Source organism: Mytilus trossulus, chromosome 10, assembly GCF_036588685.1.
Source record: "Mytilus trossulus isolate FHL-02 chromosome 10, PNRI_Mtr1.1.1.hap1, whole genome shotgun sequence".
Lineage (NCBI taxonomy): Eukaryota > Metazoa > Mollusca > Bivalvia > Mytilida > Mytilidae > Mytilus > Mytilus trossulus.
In genome coordinates this window covers 1647469-1666988 of record NC_086382.1, presented here as the reverse complement: position 1 = coordinate 1666988, position 19520 = coordinate 1647469, and the positions used below count along the sequence as shown (strand labels likewise).

At 32.4% G+C, this 19520-nt stretch overlaps 1 protein-coding gene across 1 annotated transcript in view; it reads right to left on the bottom strand.

The window, feature by feature from the left end:
• The window catches only part of LOC134686499 (neurogenic locus notch homolog protein 1-like), a 32389-nt gene extending 14591 nt beyond the window's left edge, over nt 1–17798 (bottom strand). The window contains exons 1-20 of the mRNA XM_063546167.1: nt 17795–17798; nt 17461–17577; nt 16881–16994; nt 16330–16446; nt 15255–15371; nt 13990–14166; nt 12604–12786; nt 9954–10067; nt 9526–9639; nt 8881–8994; nt 8647–8760; nt 7983–8096; nt 7347–7460; nt 6544–6657; nt 5807–5920; nt 2993–3106; nt 2277–2390; nt 1577–1690; nt 1337–1450; nt 741–854 (exon numbers count right to left, since the gene is read on the bottom strand). Coding sequence (XP_063402237.1) covers nt 741–854; nt 1337–1450; nt 1577–1690; nt 2277–2390; nt 2993–3106; nt 5807–5920; nt 6544–6657; nt 7347–7460; nt 7983–8096; nt 8647–8760; nt 8881–8994; nt 9526–9639; nt 9954–10067; nt 12604–12786; nt 13990–14166; nt 15255–15371; nt 16330–16446; nt 16881–16994; nt 17461–17577; nt 17795–17798 — 2311 coding nt within the window. The remainder of the gene's footprint in view (nt 1–740; nt 855–1336; nt 1451–1576; nt 1691–2276; nt 2391–2992; nt 3107–5806; nt 5921–6543; nt 6658–7346; nt 7461–7982; nt 8097–8646; nt 8761–8880; nt 8995–9525; nt 9640–9953; nt 10068–12603; nt 12787–13989; nt 14167–15254; nt 15372–16329; nt 16447–16880; nt 16995–17460; nt 17578–17794) is intronic.
• Nucleotides 17799–19520: the final 1722 nt, after the last annotated feature.

The window sequence follows — 19520 nt, the reverse complement described above, 5'->3', positions numbered from 1 at the left end:
ACATGCATAATGCATGTTCGAATTCTGGAATCTTTAAAAATCGACCTATTCGTCATATAAAAGATAATATTGACAGAAAAATCAGTCGGGAAATATAGTATTGCACAATCCTTTTATGGAGATCGGAGCTCTAACAGTTGTCAATTTATCTACAGGTTAGAAAAAAAAGTATCAATTTTTTTCACATAGTATTGAAGAGTTTGCAAGAAAACTTTTGTTTCAACATTTATCACATGAGACATTCATAAACTAAGGAATATATATCCCTTATACAAAACTCGGAACACATGATCGGATCTTGAAAAACTAAAGCTCCTTTTTTAATTGATTTAAAAAAAAAGCACCTGGCTTTGAAAACCTGTGAGCTAAAAAGTATTCAATGTTTGTCTACCAAAAACTGGTTTGATTGTCACCTTAGTTAATTCTCTTTTGTACTAATATCTTTTTCCAAAAAAACACATATTAAAATATAATAGTAAAATATTGACATTAAAAGTAATCAAAAGTACCAGGATTATAATTTTATACGCCAGACGCGCGTTTCGTCTACATAAGACTCATCAGTGACGCTCAGATCAAAATAGTTGAAAAAGCCAAATAAATACAAAGTTGAAGAGCATTGAGGACCCAAAATTCCAAAAAGTTGTGCCAAATACGGCTAAGGTAATCTACTCCTGGGGTAAGAAAATCCTTAGTTTTTCGAAAAATTCAGACATTTTAAGTTTAATCTGACACCATACCTTTTTCACAATTCCTTCCTTTGTAACCTGGGGCACACGTGCAGCTGTAATCGTTCACTTTATCATTACATGTAGCGCCGTGTTTGCATGGATTTGGCAGACATTCATTTATATCTGAAATATGTATATCATACGTCCAAATATTCAGAAATCACAGTTTATAATAATGCAACAAAGCTAAATACTTATTTTGCAATCAACTTTTTTTTAACAAAGCATGTCATAAATTCTCGAAAGGTTTAAATTGAAAGAATCTTTTCCTCGAAAAATCATCTGAGAGGCATAATCTTGCACAATATTAGTATATTAAGGGAGTTTGAAGTTTCAATAGTAGTCAATTGATATACAATTTAAAAATTCGTTAATACTTTTACACAGGGTATTCCAAATACGTTTTTTGTTGGACCCTTAGCATATTCTCTTTGGAATTTTTGATTCATTATGGTTCGTTAAACATTTGTTTTCTCTCTGATTAACAGATTATGTGCCAGTCATTTTTCTGTTATAGAAATATACTATGTATTGCAATATTGCTGCTTATCTAATGCACATAATAAACCAATTGTTGGAAAAACCAATATTGATAATGATATTACCTATTTCACATCTCTTTCCTTCGTAACCTGGTTTGCAGACACAAGTGTAACCATTCACCTCATTCAGGCATGATGATCCATGTTTACAAGGGTTTGGTTTACATTCGTTGATATCTGTTATGAAAAGAGTATATTTGTTCTAGTTAATGTAATGATAATTATTTTTGAAGAAAACAGTTTTCCAAGAATAAAATTAAAATATTGACATAAAGACATTTTGAACTTAATCTGATATCATACCTATTTCACAGTCCTTTCCTTTGTAACCTGGGGGACACGTGCAGCTGTAATCATTCACTTTATCATTACATGTAGCGCTGTGCTTGCATGGATTTGGCAGACATTCATTTATATCTGAAATATGTATAACACATGTCCACACATTCAAAAATTACAATTCATAATTATACTGATTTTATAATAAAAAAAATTCAAAAACAAAGCACATTTGAATTCTCAAATCCTCAAAATCTATCAGTTTGTCATATAAAAGATACTCTTGACTGAAAATCAGTCGGGAGGCAAAATATTGCACAATAGTGTAAAGGGGTTTACAGCTTCAAAAGTTGTCAATTGATCTACATTTTAGACAAATCGTTTTAACTTTTTTCACATGGTATTGAAGAGTTTGCAAAAACCTATTGTTTCAATGTTTATTACATAAGAAAATTTAAAGGATTATATCTCCCTCATACAAAACTCGTAATACTTGATCGGATCTGGAAAAACTAAGCTCCTTTCTGAATTAATTAAAAAAAACTCACTTTGAAAGTTTACAAATTAAAAAGTATTGACAGTTCGTCTTCCAAATTCAAATTGTATTGTCCCCTTAGTTAATTCACTTTTGTATTTCATTTTTTGTTTTCGAAGGAAACAGATATCAAAGACTTAATGAAAAATATTGACATTAAGACATTTTGATTTTAATCTGAGATCATACCTATTTCACAGTCCTTTCCTTTGTAACCTGGGGGACACGTGCAGCTGTAATCGTTCACTTTATCATCACATGTAGCACCGTGCTTGCATGGATTTGGCAGACATTCATTTATATCTGAAATGTACAACACGCTCTCAATTCAGAAAATTACAGTTAACAATAACACAACAAAGCTAAACACTGTTTTTTGTGATTAAACATTTAAACACACAATGCATGCTCGAATTTTAGAATCCTTTAAAGTCGATCTACTCGTCATATAAAAGATAATATCGACAGAAAAATCAGTCGGGAGATATAATATTGCACAATCTTTTTAAGAAGTTCGGAGTTCTTAGAGTTGTCAATTTATCTACAGGTTAGAAAAAAAAAGTATCAATTTTTTTTCACATAGTATTGAAGGGTTTGCAAGAACGTTTTGTTTCAACATAAGACATTCATAAACTAAGGAATATATATCCCTGATACAAAACTCGGAATACATGATCGGATCTTGTAAAACTAAAGCTCCTCTTTTAATTGATTATAAAAAAAGTAATTGGCTTTGAAAACCTAAGGGCTAAAAAGTATTGACTGTTTGTCTACAAAAAACTGATTTAATTGTCACCTTAGTTTATTCTCTTTTGTATTTATGTCGTTTTCTAAGAAAAAAGATTTCAAAGACTAAAAGTAAAATATTGACATTAAGAAAATTTTAGTTTGATCTGACATCCTACCTAATTCACAGTTCTTTCCCTTGTAACCTGGTGAACACGTGCAGCTGTAATCATTCACTTTATCATCACATGTAGCACCGTGCTTGCATGGATTTGGCAGACATTCATTTATATCTGAAATATGTATACCATATGAGCAAAAATTCAGAAATTACAGTTAACATCTAAAAAACAAAGCTGAACACTTTTGTGATCAAACTTTGGAAATAAAAGGGGATTTAGATGTCTGGAATCTTTTAAAATCGACATTATCGTTTTGCAAAAGATACTTTTAATAGAAAAATCAGTCCGGAGGTATAATATTTGCACAATATTTTAAAGGAGTTTGGAGTTTCAATAGTTTTTAATTGATATAGTCATAATTTAGAAAAAATCTTTTAAACTTTTTCACATGCTATTTAGAGTTTGCAAGAACTTTTTGTTTCTAACAGTAATCACAAAAGCCATTTCTAAACTAAGGAATATATCTCCCTCATACAAAACTCAGAATACTTGATCGGAACTTGTAAAACTTAAGCTCCATTTTGGATTGATATAAAAACAAGAATGTGTCCAAAGTACACGGATGCCCCATTCCCATAATCATTTTCTATGTTCAGTGGACCGTGAAATTAGTGTAAAAAGTCTAATTTGGCTTTAAAATTAGAAAGATAATATTCAAATGTGAGGTAATTTTTGTGCCTTTTCAACACTTCGTGTGTGACGTCATCGTTATGATTTTTTTGCGTTGAGGCCTGGACCAAGTCGGGTGTGTCTATTTTTATGTGTTGGTATTTGTATTATGTATTCGGGTTTTGTTTTCTGTAATTAGTTAATACTTCAGTTTCATTATCATGATTATTTATATCTTTTATATTCATTTGATAAAATTTACTGTTTGCAATAACATAAATTGTTCTAAATAATGGGGATGTTCTTATCCCAAGCAGAAAAAACATAGCCGAATTTGACACAACCTTTTTCAACTTTGATCTTCAGTGCTGTACAACTTTGTACTTTTTTCACTTTCGATCTTTTATATCTGGGCGTCACTGGTGACTCTTGTGTGGACGAGGTGCGTTTTTGGCGTTTTGAATTTTAAACCTGATGCCTTTTGTTATCTATTAATCATGTGTTTCTTTGTCTAATACGTTCTCCTATTTATTTGTATTGTAGTCCTGTAGTATTATGTTGTCATTTCAATGTTATATATTTAACATTGCCATGAAAGTGCGAGGTTTGGCATGCCACAAAACAAGGTTCAACCCACCATTTTTATCTTTAAAAATGTCCTGCACCAAGTCAGGAAAATTGCCTTTGTTATATCATAGTTCGTTTCTGTATGTGTAACATTTATCCGCCCACTTCCACTTTTATTTTTTGTCTATCTGATGATTTAAGCCTTTTCAACTGATTTTTATAGTTCGTTCTTATGTTGTACTGTTATACCACTGTCCCAGGTTAGGGAAAGGGTTGGGATCCCGCTAACATGTTTAACCCCGACACATTATTTATGTATGTGCCTATCCACAGTCAGGAGCCTGTAATTCAGTGGTTGTCGTTTGTTTATGTGTTACATATTTTTTTTTTCGTTCGTTTTTTTACATAAATAAGGCCGTTAGTTTTCTTGCTTGAATTGTTTTACATTGTCTTATCGGGGCCTTTTATAGCTGACTATATGCGGTATGTGCCTTTGCTCATTGTTGAAGGCCATACGGTGACCTATAATTGTTAATGTTTGTGTCATATTGGTCTTTTGTGGATAGTTGTCTCATTGGCAATCATACCACATCTTTTTTTATAACGTTATGTTTCCGTTGTGTCGTTTATTTTCTCTTTTATTTGAGTGTGAATTCACATTACTATAAGATGTGTCACGGAACTTTTCTATCCCAAATTTATGTATTTGGTTTTGATGTTATATTTGTTATTCTCATCGGATTTTGTCTAATGTTTAGTCCGTTTCTGTGTGTGATACATTTTAATGTTGTGTCGTTGTTCTCCCTTTATAGTTTATGCGTTTCCCCCAGTTTTAGTTTGTTACCTCAATTTTTTTTTTGTCCATAGATTTACGAATTTTGAACAGCGGTATACTACTGTTGCCTTTATATATCATAAGGAACATGTGTACTTGATTTGAAGTTGATTGGACTTCAGCTTCATCAAAAACTACCTTGACCAAAAACTTTAACCTGAAGCGGGACGAACGGACAAACGAACGGGGACGAACGAACAGACAGATGGACGCACAGACCAGAAAACATTATGCCCCTCTACTATCGTAGGTGGGGCATAAAAATAATAAATCGCTTTGAAAGTTTAAAAGTTAAAAGGTATTGACAATTTATCTTTCAAATACGGATTTCATAGTACCCTTAGTTTATTCTCTTTTGTATTTCAATCTTTTTCGAAGGTAACAGATTTCAAAGACTAAAAGTAAAATATTGACATTAATACATTTGGGTTTAATCTGACATCATACCTATTTCACAAATCAACTTTGTTTTAAAACAAGGCACATCTTAAATTCTCGAATACTTAAAATCGACAAGTTCTTAATAATAAAAAAAAACTTTTCGTCGAACAATCATCTGATCGACATAATCTTCTACAATATTAGTATATTATGTGAGTTTGAAGTTTAAATAGTAGTCAATTGATTTACACTTTAAAAAAATCGTTAAAACGTTTACACATGGTATTCCAAATACGGGTTTTATTGTCCCCTTAGTCTATTCACTTTTGTATATCATTCTTTTTCGAAGAATACAGATTTCAAAAACTCCAAGTAGAATATTGATATTAAGACTTTTTGAGTCTAAAAAAACAACATACCTATTTCACAGTTTTTCCCTTTGTAACCTGGTTGACACGTGCAGCTGTGATCGTTCACTTTATCATTACAAGTAGCACCGTGCTTGCATGGATTTGGCAGACATTCATTTATATCTGAAATATGTATATCACACGTCCAAATATTCAGAAATCAGTTTAAAATAATGCAACAAAGTCCAATACTTATTTTGACATCAACTTTTTTTTTTTAAAAAGCATGTCATAAATTCTCGAAAAGCTTAAATCGACCTGTATTACATTTGAAAGAAACTTTTCCTTTAAAAATCATCTGAGAGGCATGATCTTCGAAATATTAGTACATTAAGGGAGTTTGCAGTTACAATACTAGTCAATTGATATACAATTTTAAAATTCGTTAAAACTTTTACACAGGGTATTCCAAATACTGGTGTTGTTGTCCCCTTAGCATATTATCTTCGGTATATCATTCTTTCTCAAAGAAAACCGATTTTTTGATATAGATTAGACTATTGGTTTTCCAGTTTGAATGGTTTTACACTAGTAATCTTGGGGCCTTTTATAGCTTGTTCTTCGGTGTGAGCCAAGGCTTCGTGTTAAAAGCCGTACATTGACCATTAATGGTTTACTTTTATGAATTGTTTTTTGGATATGAAGAGTTGTCTCATTGGCACGCACACCACATCTTCCTTTATCTATATAAAGTCTAAAAGTAAAATATTGTCATTAAGACATTTGAGTTTAATATGACATCATACCTATTTCACAGTCCTTTCCTTTGTAACCTGGGGCACACATGCAGCTGTAATCGTTCACTTTATCATTACATGTAGCACCGTGCTTGCATGGATTTTGCAAACATTCATTTATATCTGAAATATGTATACCACATGACCAAACTATCAGAAATTACAGTTAGCAGATTATACAAATATAAAATTAAGAAAGGAAATATGTATACGACTTGTTAAAAAAATTCAGATATTACAGTTAATAACTCTACAACAAATATGAACACTAATTTTGTGATCAAACTATAAAAAAAAACAAGGCACTTTCGAATTCTGAAATCCTTAAATAAAGGCAACAGTAGTATACCGCTGTTCAAAACTCATAAATCCATGGACAAAAAACAAAATCGGGGTAACAAACTAAAACCGAGGGAAACGCATTAAATATAAGAGGAGAACAACGACACAACACCGAAACGGACCAAGCAACAGACAAAACACCACGAGAATAACAAATATAACATCAAAACCAAATATATGAATTAGGGATAGACAAGTACCGTGCCACGTCTTATCTCAAAAATAAGAGAAAACACAAACGACTCAACGTTAAAATGCAACATACACACAGAAACGAACAATATTATTAGTCAATTTATATACAATTTCAGAAATCGTTTAAACTTTTGTAAAGGATATTCTAAATACGGGTTATATTGTCAACTTGTGTATTTTCTTATGCATTCATTCGTGTTCGAAGAAAATAGATTTCAAAGTCTAAATGTAAAATATTGCCATAAAGACATTTTGAGTTTAATCTAACATCATACCTATTTCACAGTTCTTTCCTTTGTAACCAGGGGCACACATGCAGCTGTAATCGTTCACTTTATCACTACATGTAGCGCCGTGCTTGCATGGATTTGGCAGACATTCATTTATATCTGAAATATGTATAAAACATGTCCAAAAATTCAGAAATTACAGTTAGCAGATTATACAAGAAAGCTGAAAACTTACTTTGTGATCAAACCTTGAAAACACCAAAGCATGTTCGAATACTGGAATCTTTCGAAATCGACCTGTTAGTCATATAAAGGACATTCTTGAAAGAAAGATCAGTCGGGAGGTATAGTATTGCACAATATTTAAAAGAAATTTGGAGTTTCAATAGTTGTCAATTGATCTACAGTGTAGAAAAATCGTTTTTATTTTTTTCACATGGTATTTAAGAGTTTGCAATTACTTTTTGTTTCAACATTTATCATATGAGATATTCATAAACTTAGGAATAAACTCCCTTATACAAAACTCAGAATACTTGATCAGATCTGGTTAGGCGGATTTTATTGTCCCCTTAGTTTATTCTCTTTTGAATTTGTTCTTTTTCCAAGAAAACAGATTTCAAAGACTAAAAGTAAAATGTTGATATTAAGACATTTCGAATTTAATATCTGACATCATACCTATTTCACAGTTCTTTCCTTTGTAACCTGGGGGACACGTGCAGCTGTAATCGTTCACTTTATCATCACATGTAGCGCTGTGCTTGCATGGATTTGGCAGACATTCATTTATATCTGAAATATGTATACTACATGTCCCCAATTTCAGAAATTACCGTTTACAGTTATGCAACAAAGCTGAACACTTGTTTTGTGATCAAAGTTTAAAAAACAGAGCATGTCCGAACTCTGGACTACTTAAAATCGGCCTGTTCTTCGTTTGAAAGATTTTTTTTACGAACAATCATCAGAGAGGCATACTCTTGCACAATACTTGTATGTTAAGGGAGTTTTAAGTTTCAATAGTAGTCAATTGATATACAATTTTAAAAATCATTTAATTTTTGCACATGGTATTCCAAATACGGGTTTAGTCTATTCTTCTTTATATATATGTGTATTATTCTTTTCGAAAGAAAACAGATTTCAAAGACTGATGAGTGACGATCGAATTTTTGAATCTTAATGGTTCGTGAAAAAACTTGTTGTTTTTTCTCTGAATAACGGATAATGTGCCAGTCATTTTTCAGTTATGAAAAATATACTATTAATTTCAAGATTGTTGCTTATCTAACGTACATGATATACCGATGGTTGAAAAAGCCAATCTTGATAATGATATTACCTTTTTCACAGTTCTTTCCTTGGTAACCTGGTATGCAGACACACCTGTAACCATTCACTTCATTCATGCATGATGCTCCGTGTTTACAAGGGTTTGGTTTACATTCGTTAATATCTGTAATGAACGGAGAATATTTGTTTTAGTTAATGTTATAATAATTTTTTCGACGAAAACAGTTTTCCAAGACAAAAATATTGACATTAAGACATTTTAAACTTAAATATGACATCATACCTATTTCACAGTTCTTTCCCTTGTAACCAGGGGCACACGTGCAGCTGTAATCGTTGAATTTATCATTACATGTAGCGCCGTGCTTGCATGGACTTGGCAGACACTCATTTATATCTGAAATATGTATACCACATTTCCAAAATTAAAAGATTAAAGTTTTTAATTATACAACAAAGCTGAACTTTTTTGTGATTAAAATTTTTAAATCGGCCATTTACCAAATAAAAGGCACTCTTGACCAAAAGATCAGTCTGGAGGCATAACATTGCAAATATTTTAAATGAGTTTGGCAGGTCAATAGCTGTCAATTGATCTAAAGTGTTGAAAAATCGTTTTTATCTTTTTCACATGGTATTAAAGAGTTTGCAAGCACTTTTTGTTTCAACATTCATCACATAAGATATTCATAATTTAAGGAATATATCTCACTCATGCAAAACTCGGAATAGTTGATCAGATTTGGTTAAACGTTAGCTCGTTTTTGAATTGATTTTCCCTTCAACGTTGTTTTAATGTTTTAATTTTTTTTCTTATTTAACACTTCAATTACTAGCATCACTAAAAAGACATCAATTGTTGAAATTAGACATATGAGAATACATTAGACTGGTATCTCGGATATAGCAAAAATCACCATGCACGTACCTATTTTGCAATGCTTTCCTTTGAAACCAGGTGGACAAATGCACATATAACCATTTACTTTATCTTGACATGTGGCTCCGTTCGTGCATTCATGTTGAAGACAATTATCAATATCTGAAATGAAATGAATAATAAATAAAAATATAGCTATTCCCGATAAATAATTCGCTTTGAAAGTCTAAATGTTAAAAAAATGTTGACAGTTTGTATTTCAAATACATGTTTTATTGTCCCCTTTGTCTATTCTCATATATTTCATTCTTTTTCTAAGAATACGATTTTTTGCAGAATCAAATTATAATTTTGAAATTAAGACAATTTGATTTTCATCTGACATCATATAAAAGGAACATATGGTATGATGGTCAATGCGACAGCTTTCCAACGAAGACCAAAATGGCACAGACATTACCAACTATAGGTCATACCTATTTCACAGTTCGTTCCTTCGTAACCTGGGGCACATGTGCAGCTGTAATCGTTCACTTTATCATAACATGTAGCGCCGTGCTTGCATGGATTTAGCAGACATTCATTTATATCTAAAATATGTAAACAACATATCCACAATTTCAGAAATTATAGTTAACAACAAAACAACAAAGCTGAATATCTATGGTGTATTCTAAATTTAAAAATAACACAATGCAAGTAAACAAATTCTTGAATTTTTAAAAGTAATTTGTAAGTCGTTTTAAAGACAATCTCAACCTACGGTCAGCCGGGAGGCAGATTTAGCACAATACATAAAGTAAGACTGGAGTTTCAATATTACATTGTGTATATACAACTCGTCTAAACATCAGCCCAACAATGTTAGATCTGCAAATTAGCAAACGCATAAAACGGTTGTAGAGTTGTCATTGGTATTACTTCATTTGCCATAGCAGCTTATACCGGGTTAGCCCTGTTGGTACTTCATTATAGGCACAGTCGCTTCATTTGCTGTAAAATCAGCCCCCGGCGCACAAAGGCATACGACGCCCTTGCCGGTCTTGACTCAACGGCAAGCAATCAGCCGGTCATAAAAGTATGGTGGGAAGCGCACTTTTAGGTTTAAGTCGGAATTTTGAAAAGTGAAGATTGAAACATTTTCAATCAGACAAAGATATGTGATACTGCAATTGTCCACTATGACGATAATAAATTGCCATGTCCTATATTTCATTTTTAAATTGATAAATTATCTCGGAAAACCGTTTTTATGTTGAATAAGTCCTCGGATAAACAAATTGTACATCAAAAATATGTATTTTTATTATAAAGTTTATTTTGTGATATTCCCAATCGTAGAAATCAAAAAGTGTAAATTTAATCTTCTGTTGCCATCTTTAAAACAGCCGTTCCCGCACGTTTTACTTTTCAGCCATATTTAACCCAGTCACGTGATAGGTCTGACCGGGTATAGCCCAAACTAGAACAAATAAAGCAGCCCCACTGGTTCAGACGTACGTATACACATACTTATTTCTGTGTATCTTGCATTAATTTGTAGGATCCTTTACTATTGATAATTCAGCTGATCTGTAACAATTACATCTTCATGCCTTATATATAATGTTTTGTATTACGACGCTAGATTCAAACTGACGAGGAAAGGTAACACATGGCCATCGATAGCTTTATTTTTGTTAAGCCAAGGTGGTCGAGTGATCTAACGCGTCTGATTCTGAGAAAAGAACATATTGGACAATCCCGTTATCAAAGTAATAGATAACCATTCAGAAATATCATATTAATTATAAACATTCTAGTATCTTACATTTAATTTCTATTTTTGTAACTACCTGTTATTGACACCAGGTACTGTCTGGTGAATGTTTCATTGTACGTATTTGAATAAAATTTTATGATAAGAAAAAAGCGCGTCGGACACAGTGCAAACTTAGAAGCCTTGATCGGATTTGATAAAATACTAGCTCCTTTTTATTTGATATGCTCTTGAACGTTGTTTCTGTGTTTTGATTTTGTTCAACACTGAAATAACTAGCATCACTGAAAAGACTTAATTTCGGAACCAGAATTCAAACTGTTTTTGTAAATAAGCATTGTGTAGATGTTTCATAACATTTTGCAGACAGACAACGATAAATCAAATGCCCTTTTCGCTATGGCGGGGGATATTAATGGGATCGACAAATCTGGAAAGCGAAGATAAAATACCTTGTTTCGGGTGAACAAAAATCTTACTTTGTAAAGAATATCTATTCAAAGAACAATTACACCGAAGATGATATCATCAAATTTCAATCAGAACGTTTATCTCATACGGTCCAGTAAACGCAGTGTAAAAGTTTCAACCTGAACTTAGAAGGACAACTTAATATCTTAGTATTTCCCTCGATATTGACATATATTGACGACTTCAAGTTAGATTGTAAGACAAACGAGTTGATTTGAACTTACAAATTATCAAGTTTCACTTTATAAGCAGTAACCTATTACATGTATTTCCTACATAGTATAGTGTGTATACTTTCATTGTACACGTTGTGCTCGTATGTAATCACACTATGCAGGCTTAACAAGGCTGTGTACCAAACACCAATACGGTTCTACCATTTATGAGGAAAAACGACTTCTGTAAATTTCTGTCATTTTGGTCTCTTGTGGAGAGTTGTCTCATTGACAATCATACCACATCTTCTTTTTTATATTCTATGAACGCTACACTACACATGTTTTACGGTCACAACTATGACTTTGCTGACAAATACTGTTCGTGTAAAAACACACTAGCGCCATGTTTTCACTGTCTGAGATCTTTACAAACCATAAGTCCTCTGATCTGTAATGTTATTAAATAGTGTTCCCTGTTCCAGATTGTGTTATTCTAAAGAAGAGTGGGTTCGCATGGTGATATTGATGATGATGGAAGTTTTAACGACCTTGACTGACTATACAGCCCTTGCACGATCAGGAAAAACGCATGGTGGGCCATGATTGCTTAATCCGGTCCATCTTTTTTAGTTAACACAATTTCCCATATTTTGTTTATTAACTGGACATACATCTTTTCAATCGATGACGATATTTGTTCAAAGGTTAACCACAATACTGTTGGTTTAATTGACTTACCTTCACATGCTGGAAGAGGTGTATTCCAGTCACCCCCTAATCTACATTCCCTTTGTCCTGAATCTCCATTTGGTAACTTGTACCCAGGTAAACATGTGAATGAAACTTGTGTGGTAGGTGAAACATCACTAGTCGTTGACGGAGTTGTGTAGTCATTTAATCCTGTAATCTGGCATTTGATAACTGAAAAATGAAATTGCTTTTTTTTTATTTTCGTTTGCTCGATACTTTCATTATTAAATGAATGGTTGATGACTTCATCTTTGTGAAATATGTGGTAAACGGTATCTCTTATCATTCTCTTGATCATCCATTAATAACACAATATCATACATGTCATACAAATACAGAATATTTTCATTCGCGTCGGTTTTCTTTGTTTCAAGTTAATACATACTTTCCAATATGTGTTACTCTCTTGAGTTTTGAAACTCTTTTAAGATATGTGTTGCATGGCATTTATAATTCTTTTAGAATTTGGCTATGTGGTAGGTTTATTTTCTGTTATACTAGCTTTATTAAATATTGTATTAGGTTTTGAATTTTGCAAATAATTTTCAATGAAGTATCACTGGAAAATAAGTATTTCTAGAAATGTACATTTGTTGCAGTAAAATTAGCCCCATTACTGACCTTCCTTGTACACCTGACGATAGGGTCGGACAATACGTGAGGGCCCGTATTTGGGTACTTAATTTTTGCATATATCTTTTTAACTTTTAGCCATTTTTCTAAATTCGCAATCTAATTTTCACATTTTTCTTTAATTTTTATATTATAGCATTAAATTTTACTGTTTTATTTTTTGGTGTCACATTTTTCTCAATTCTTTTGTTTTAGTCGTACGTTTTAGTCAGTATTTTCTGTTACCCTCATCCATACCCTCATAATTTTAAAGAAACAAAAGGTTATTTGCCAAGCATAATAAAAAAGCAAGAATCAAAACCCTATCAGGTTTAAGGGTCTTACAATAATTTGAAAAGAGGGTTGACAGATATCAGAGGGCCTTTCAACTCATTTATCAAAAATAAAGTCATGTCATGGCTCAAAAGACAAAGTAAAACACTATTACAAAATAACACAACACAGAAAATAAAGATTAATCGAAACGAACCCCACTAAAACCTGGGGATGATCTCATGTGCTCTGGAAGGGTAAGCAGATCCTGCTTCACATGGGGCACCTATCGTGTTGCTCGTATTAGTACAAAAACGGAAATAAGCCTAATTCGGAAGGTCACATCCTTGGAAATGGAACGGAATTGCAGTTAATACGACATGAATTGGTATCCGGATTTGGTATTTTTTTCTAAATCGATTTATGAAATTCGTACAGCGGTATACTACTAGTGCCTTAATATACCATTTGAATACGACTGTTGCTTACCTGAACATGTCGGTAGGGTTCCCATCCAAAAAGGTCCTATTTTACATGTTAGAATAGAATCTCCACTCGACATTGAATAACCAAAGTCACAAACATACGTTACAATACCACCAACATCGAGTGTATCTACAGTTTTTGTTGCATCCATTACACTATCTGGTTCTTGGCATGGAATTTCTGGAAACGAAGTATTTATCCAATTATAGCAATATTTTTTTTTTAATAACACTTGATTTTGATTCATTGGATATCTAAGAGCTTACACTTTGAACACAAAAGAAGATTTAAAACTGGATCGGTGGTTTCGTGTTCCCCTCGAGGTGATAAAGGAGGTGAGTTCAAACCAACGACTTTAAACGGGTATTTGATGCTTTTTTCCAGCATTAATGAGTAACACAACATACTTATCGGTCGGAGTCAGAACAATGTGTCTGACTGATTTAGGTGACATGTCTTCCCGCGAACTGATGGTTAAGCACGCTAAAGATCTGACTCAGCTTGTAGGGCAAGTAGAAATCATGGTGCATATTCATGCTACATTTAATTGTTTTTGTCCTGAATACACATACTAGTGCTGCTGGACACTAGGCGGCCATTCATAATCAATGCATTTATCAATTGGAATATTTAAGAGATCTTTTATAGACGATATGAAAACATGAGTTTATAAAAATAACGGCATTGAAATGAGTCTAGCTATTATATTTGTCTAGATAACTAGTATGGTATATACATGTATGTAGCCAAAAGTTTGAACTTCCCCTAAGTTAAGGAAGTTTCCAATGATCATAACGTCGCTGGGCTTCTATAATGTCGTATATCACTTTTTTGGCTAAAATGTCGTATGTCAACTTGAACATTTTTTGTAAATAATAGATTTACTCCCGCCAAGACCATTGGTGTCAAAAAGTATTTTTAGCAAAAAGAGTAATATACGACATTTTAGAAGCCCAGCGACGACACGACATTTTGGAAGCATGCATTTTGCCAAAATTTTCAAAGCCTGTTTGTGAGATACTTTTTTCTTCAAAAACTTGTAATTTACAACATTTTAGAAGCCCAGCGACGATAAGGTGATAGTTAATGGATTTAATGATGGTCAAGAAATATAAAAAAAAAGAAAATGTAGTATTATTGCCAATGGGACAACTCTCCATAAGAGACCAAAATGGCATAGAGATTACAAACTATAGGTCATTGTAAAATTGGTATTTTTAATAGTAATTGATGGAACCAATAGATTTTATAAAATGTCTTTGACTTACTTGCCCGACAACTCTTGCCGTGAAATCCTGTTGCACATGAACATGAGTATCCGTTAACCTCGTCAATACAAGTGCCTCCATTCTTACAAGGATTAATGTAGCCACAATCATCAATATCTAAAGCATATATTAGTAAGACATATTAGTAAGCCATATAAGTAAGCCATTTAAATTTGAAATATTGATAACTTAAATACATTTATGTATTTAATATATGGATTTAATATAAAGCAGTTATCTAATTTTTAAAATATGATGAAACATTGAGGTGTTTTATGTAAGAATGCTCATAAAATTATTTGCAAGAAGCAAGTTTTTCTCGGACTGATGTATTTTATACTTAACGTAGTGAATGGGTACGGGTGAGAACTAGAAGCTGGACAATCTTGATGTATTTAATAGTTGGAGTTGGCTTAGAATTATCATTAGGTAACTTGAAGAACCATTAAGTGTGTGTCTATTGTTTTTAAATACTGTTTGTGTTTTTTTCATTGCAATAAATTTTAGCTTTGAACGAATAATACGTTTGTTCTTTTTGAAGGTTAATCAAATATAAAAACAACGTATAATCCATCGACATTTGGATGGTTTTCAAATATGAAATTGCAGATTTCGTATTCGTAAAATTATGGACATTGTTCATCTATTCATTTTGCTTAGAGTGATGTCTGTTATTGACTATTAGTCTCCGAGGATATCATCAGCCCAGTAGCCAGTACTTCGGTACTGGCAGGAAAATACGGATTTTGTGTTATTAAAATTTGCTGTTACAAAATATTAAAAATTAAGGAATGTATCTCCCTCATGCAAAGCTTTGATTCCTTTCACGGATTTGGCTATACTTTTTCGACCTTTTGAATTATACCTCTTCGTCTTTTATATAAGCTTTGGATTTCAAATATTTTGGCCACGAGCATCACTGAAGAGACATGTATTGTCGAAATGCGCATCTGGTGCAAGAAAATTGGTACCGTTAATTTTATAGCATTGTGTTGTTGGTTATTCTGAAATTTCAAAAAATTAACATTTGTGCATTAAGCCCAATAGATCCGAAAAATATTTGTTCATTGTTTACTTATTTGACAGTGTTTTCCCGCAAATCCTTTTGGGCATGAACAGAAATACCCATTGGCGGTATCTCTACAGGTGCCTCCATTTGTACAAGGATTTTCGTAGCCACAGCCATGAATTTCTGAAAGAAAATATACCTAATTAAACAGAATATCAAATCAAAGTGCGAAATGAATATTGAGTCTACAGGGCGAAAGTGAGAAATTTTTTTAATTGTTGAGTGGCATCTAAATAGAATTGGATTTAATTTATATCTTGTTTAGAAAAAAAAGTTTGTCTACTCATAGAAGGATTATTGCATCTGCGATTTTGTAGCACCTAAGATCTCCCCCACATTTTGGTAGGGGTAGTGTTTCTTAGTTTTTAGTTTTATGTTGTGTCTTCTGTTCTCTGATTTGTGTGGTTGTCCTTTTATTTTTAGCCATGTCGTTGTTAGTTTATTTTCAATCTATGAGTTTGACTGTCGCTCTGGTATCTTTCGTCCCACTCTTAAAATAATTTTTAGTTTAAATCATGCATAATTTCTGTGAGGAAAATAATGAAAATCTCGCTTACCACTCTCGCAGTTGGTACCAGTATACCCATCAGGGCAGGTACATGTATATCCATTTATTTCGTCCTTACATGTGCCACTATTCTTACATGGATTAGGTTCACATTCGTCAATATCTGAAAATAAATGTCCCTCTAAGTATTCTACCAAAGTAAGTAAAACGTTCTTTATTGAGGCGTCTGTATAGCGTAAATTGTTTGCTATATCCATGTCTACAGTCATGTTAATATTTTCAATAAACGTCATTTATGAATAACTGGTAAACTATTAAGACAGGGATTTTGTTACCTCAAATTGGTCACATTTTAAAGGTTTACCAAATTCTTTCATGGATATATCAATTTGGTGAAAAAGTTTGTATATAAAAAAAGGAATATATTCTCCTTGCTTTTTCAAAGGTGTTGTTTATAAAGCTGGTAAACGTAGACTTAGACCAACACTATACGTTATAGATTTCAATCATTGTTGACGGTCGTATGGTAGCTTACAATTGCTTACATCTACTTCATATGAATTTAAGTAGCATTTTCAGTAACTGACGATTTCTACATATATCTCAATAACTATCTGTTTGTTGCTTACTTATTTCGCAGTTTTTTCCAGTAAATCCTGTTGGACATGAACAGGAATATCCATTATCAGAATCTTTACAAGTACCTCCATTTTTGCATGGATTATCGTACCCACAGCTCTTTGTGTCTGAAAGCAAATATCACTGATTGAACTACTTATTGAAAACAATTGCTTTGCCGATAATAAGAAGACCAAGTGCATTTGTTACATGATCAAGTTGCGTTAATTGGATTTTTAAGTGTGTCGTACTAACGAAAAGATTCAGATCTAGTAGAAATGTATCAAAGCTAGAATGAATGTGATCTTAAATTTAGAATTTGGCTTTAAGTATTTTTAAATAAGCTCATCGTTTCATTTATTTCGTAAATCCCTAGGTCAGTCTAGCTTATACAGTTCGTTTTTGGGTTTTTCTTATAAGAAGAGGAGAGGGAATCATTAATGCATCTAGCTTTTGGATGATCAAGTAATACAGGTATTTACTTACGACTCTCACAGTTGGTACCAGTATACCTCTCAGGACAGGTACATTTATATCCATTTATTTCGTCCTTACATGTGCCACTATTCTTACAGGGATTAGTTTCACATTCATCAACGTCTGAAAAATAGACGTCCATCTTACTAGTATACTAATATAAAACATAAATTATTATTTCATATCATACAAAACATGTGTAGCTACGTTTCAAGCTGATGTTACCGGAATTTCATGACTAACTAAATTATTGTGTTGCAGGATTTATTTCGAGGAATATCAAAACGTTGTTCTCGAAAAGTGGTTTTACTGCAAAATTTCATAGTTCAACCATATGTCTGAAATATCATATATTCAGTTTGTTCGTTGAGAGTGAAACCAGATGCATGGTAGGTAAATGATATATGATGCATGCTTCAATAATTGTAAATTGTATATTTGATCTAACCATGTAAAAAGCAATGAAAATCCCAGAAACATTCAGCTTGTATCTGTTTTAAACTGTTGCTGTATGTGTTACTCACTTACAAAGTCCTGTCAAATATTTCCAATTTTTGACTGTCCAACCTTTTGGTGTTGGATTTAAGGTATTTGAAACATTTATTATTAAAAAAAAATGCATATATGTAGGTGTGAAACTCAAATGTATAAAGATTTTATTTTTAAATCTTTTATTTAAAATTTTTTTTTATTGAAACTGCGAAATTCTTCGTCTAATTTTCTTTAAAAAAAATAATGTTATTAATTTTTTTCGATCTTTGATCATCTTTTATTTAAGCGCACTGTCCTTATGTAATGTTTTCAAAACAACGTATGGCATGCAAACAATTGTTTTGGCTTCTGTTTAAATTGATATTGCGAAAATATTCTAAAATTATCTTTCAAATATACGTCAATTTCCCTTTGGTATTTTATTATTTTCCAAGGGGTCTTCGAATTGAAAAGTGTAATGTATGTTTCGAACAATGTTTATTAACTACTTACCGGTAGAGCAATATTCATCGGTAAACCCAGGAAGACATATGCAGTTATATCCATTCGCTTTGTCTTTGCAGGTTGCTCCATTCTTACAGGGACCAGATGCACAGGTCGATATTGCTAAATGTTTTAAGGAAGGATATGTATCACGTGATATAAATACGTCATCTTTTCAAGATGCAATATATTCTGAATAATAATATTCAAATTACACGAAAAAAGTATTAACAAAAATACATATCTCCAATGTAAATTATAAAGATGAGGTCCAAAAGAATTGATAAAATTCCACCAATCAACGAAACGAACGTGGAAAAAAGGTCATATTGCTAATTTTTTAGGCTTTTTTCGAAAAAAAATTGTGGCTTAAACCTGCTTTAATAGCTAGCTAAACCTCCCACTTGTATGACAGTTCTCTATTTAGGTCCGCTAAATTGATATAAGGTTTGGTTCTTTTTCGTTTGCATTGCTACAATTTTGCAAAATAGTTGCTAGTCATACATGTAGCTGAATATACAGTTTTGTTCCATCCTGAAGCATTGTGGTGAAATATACATGTATCTCATGTGGAATCCATTGGGTATTTCTGTCATTGACAATATGCCATCCTTAATTT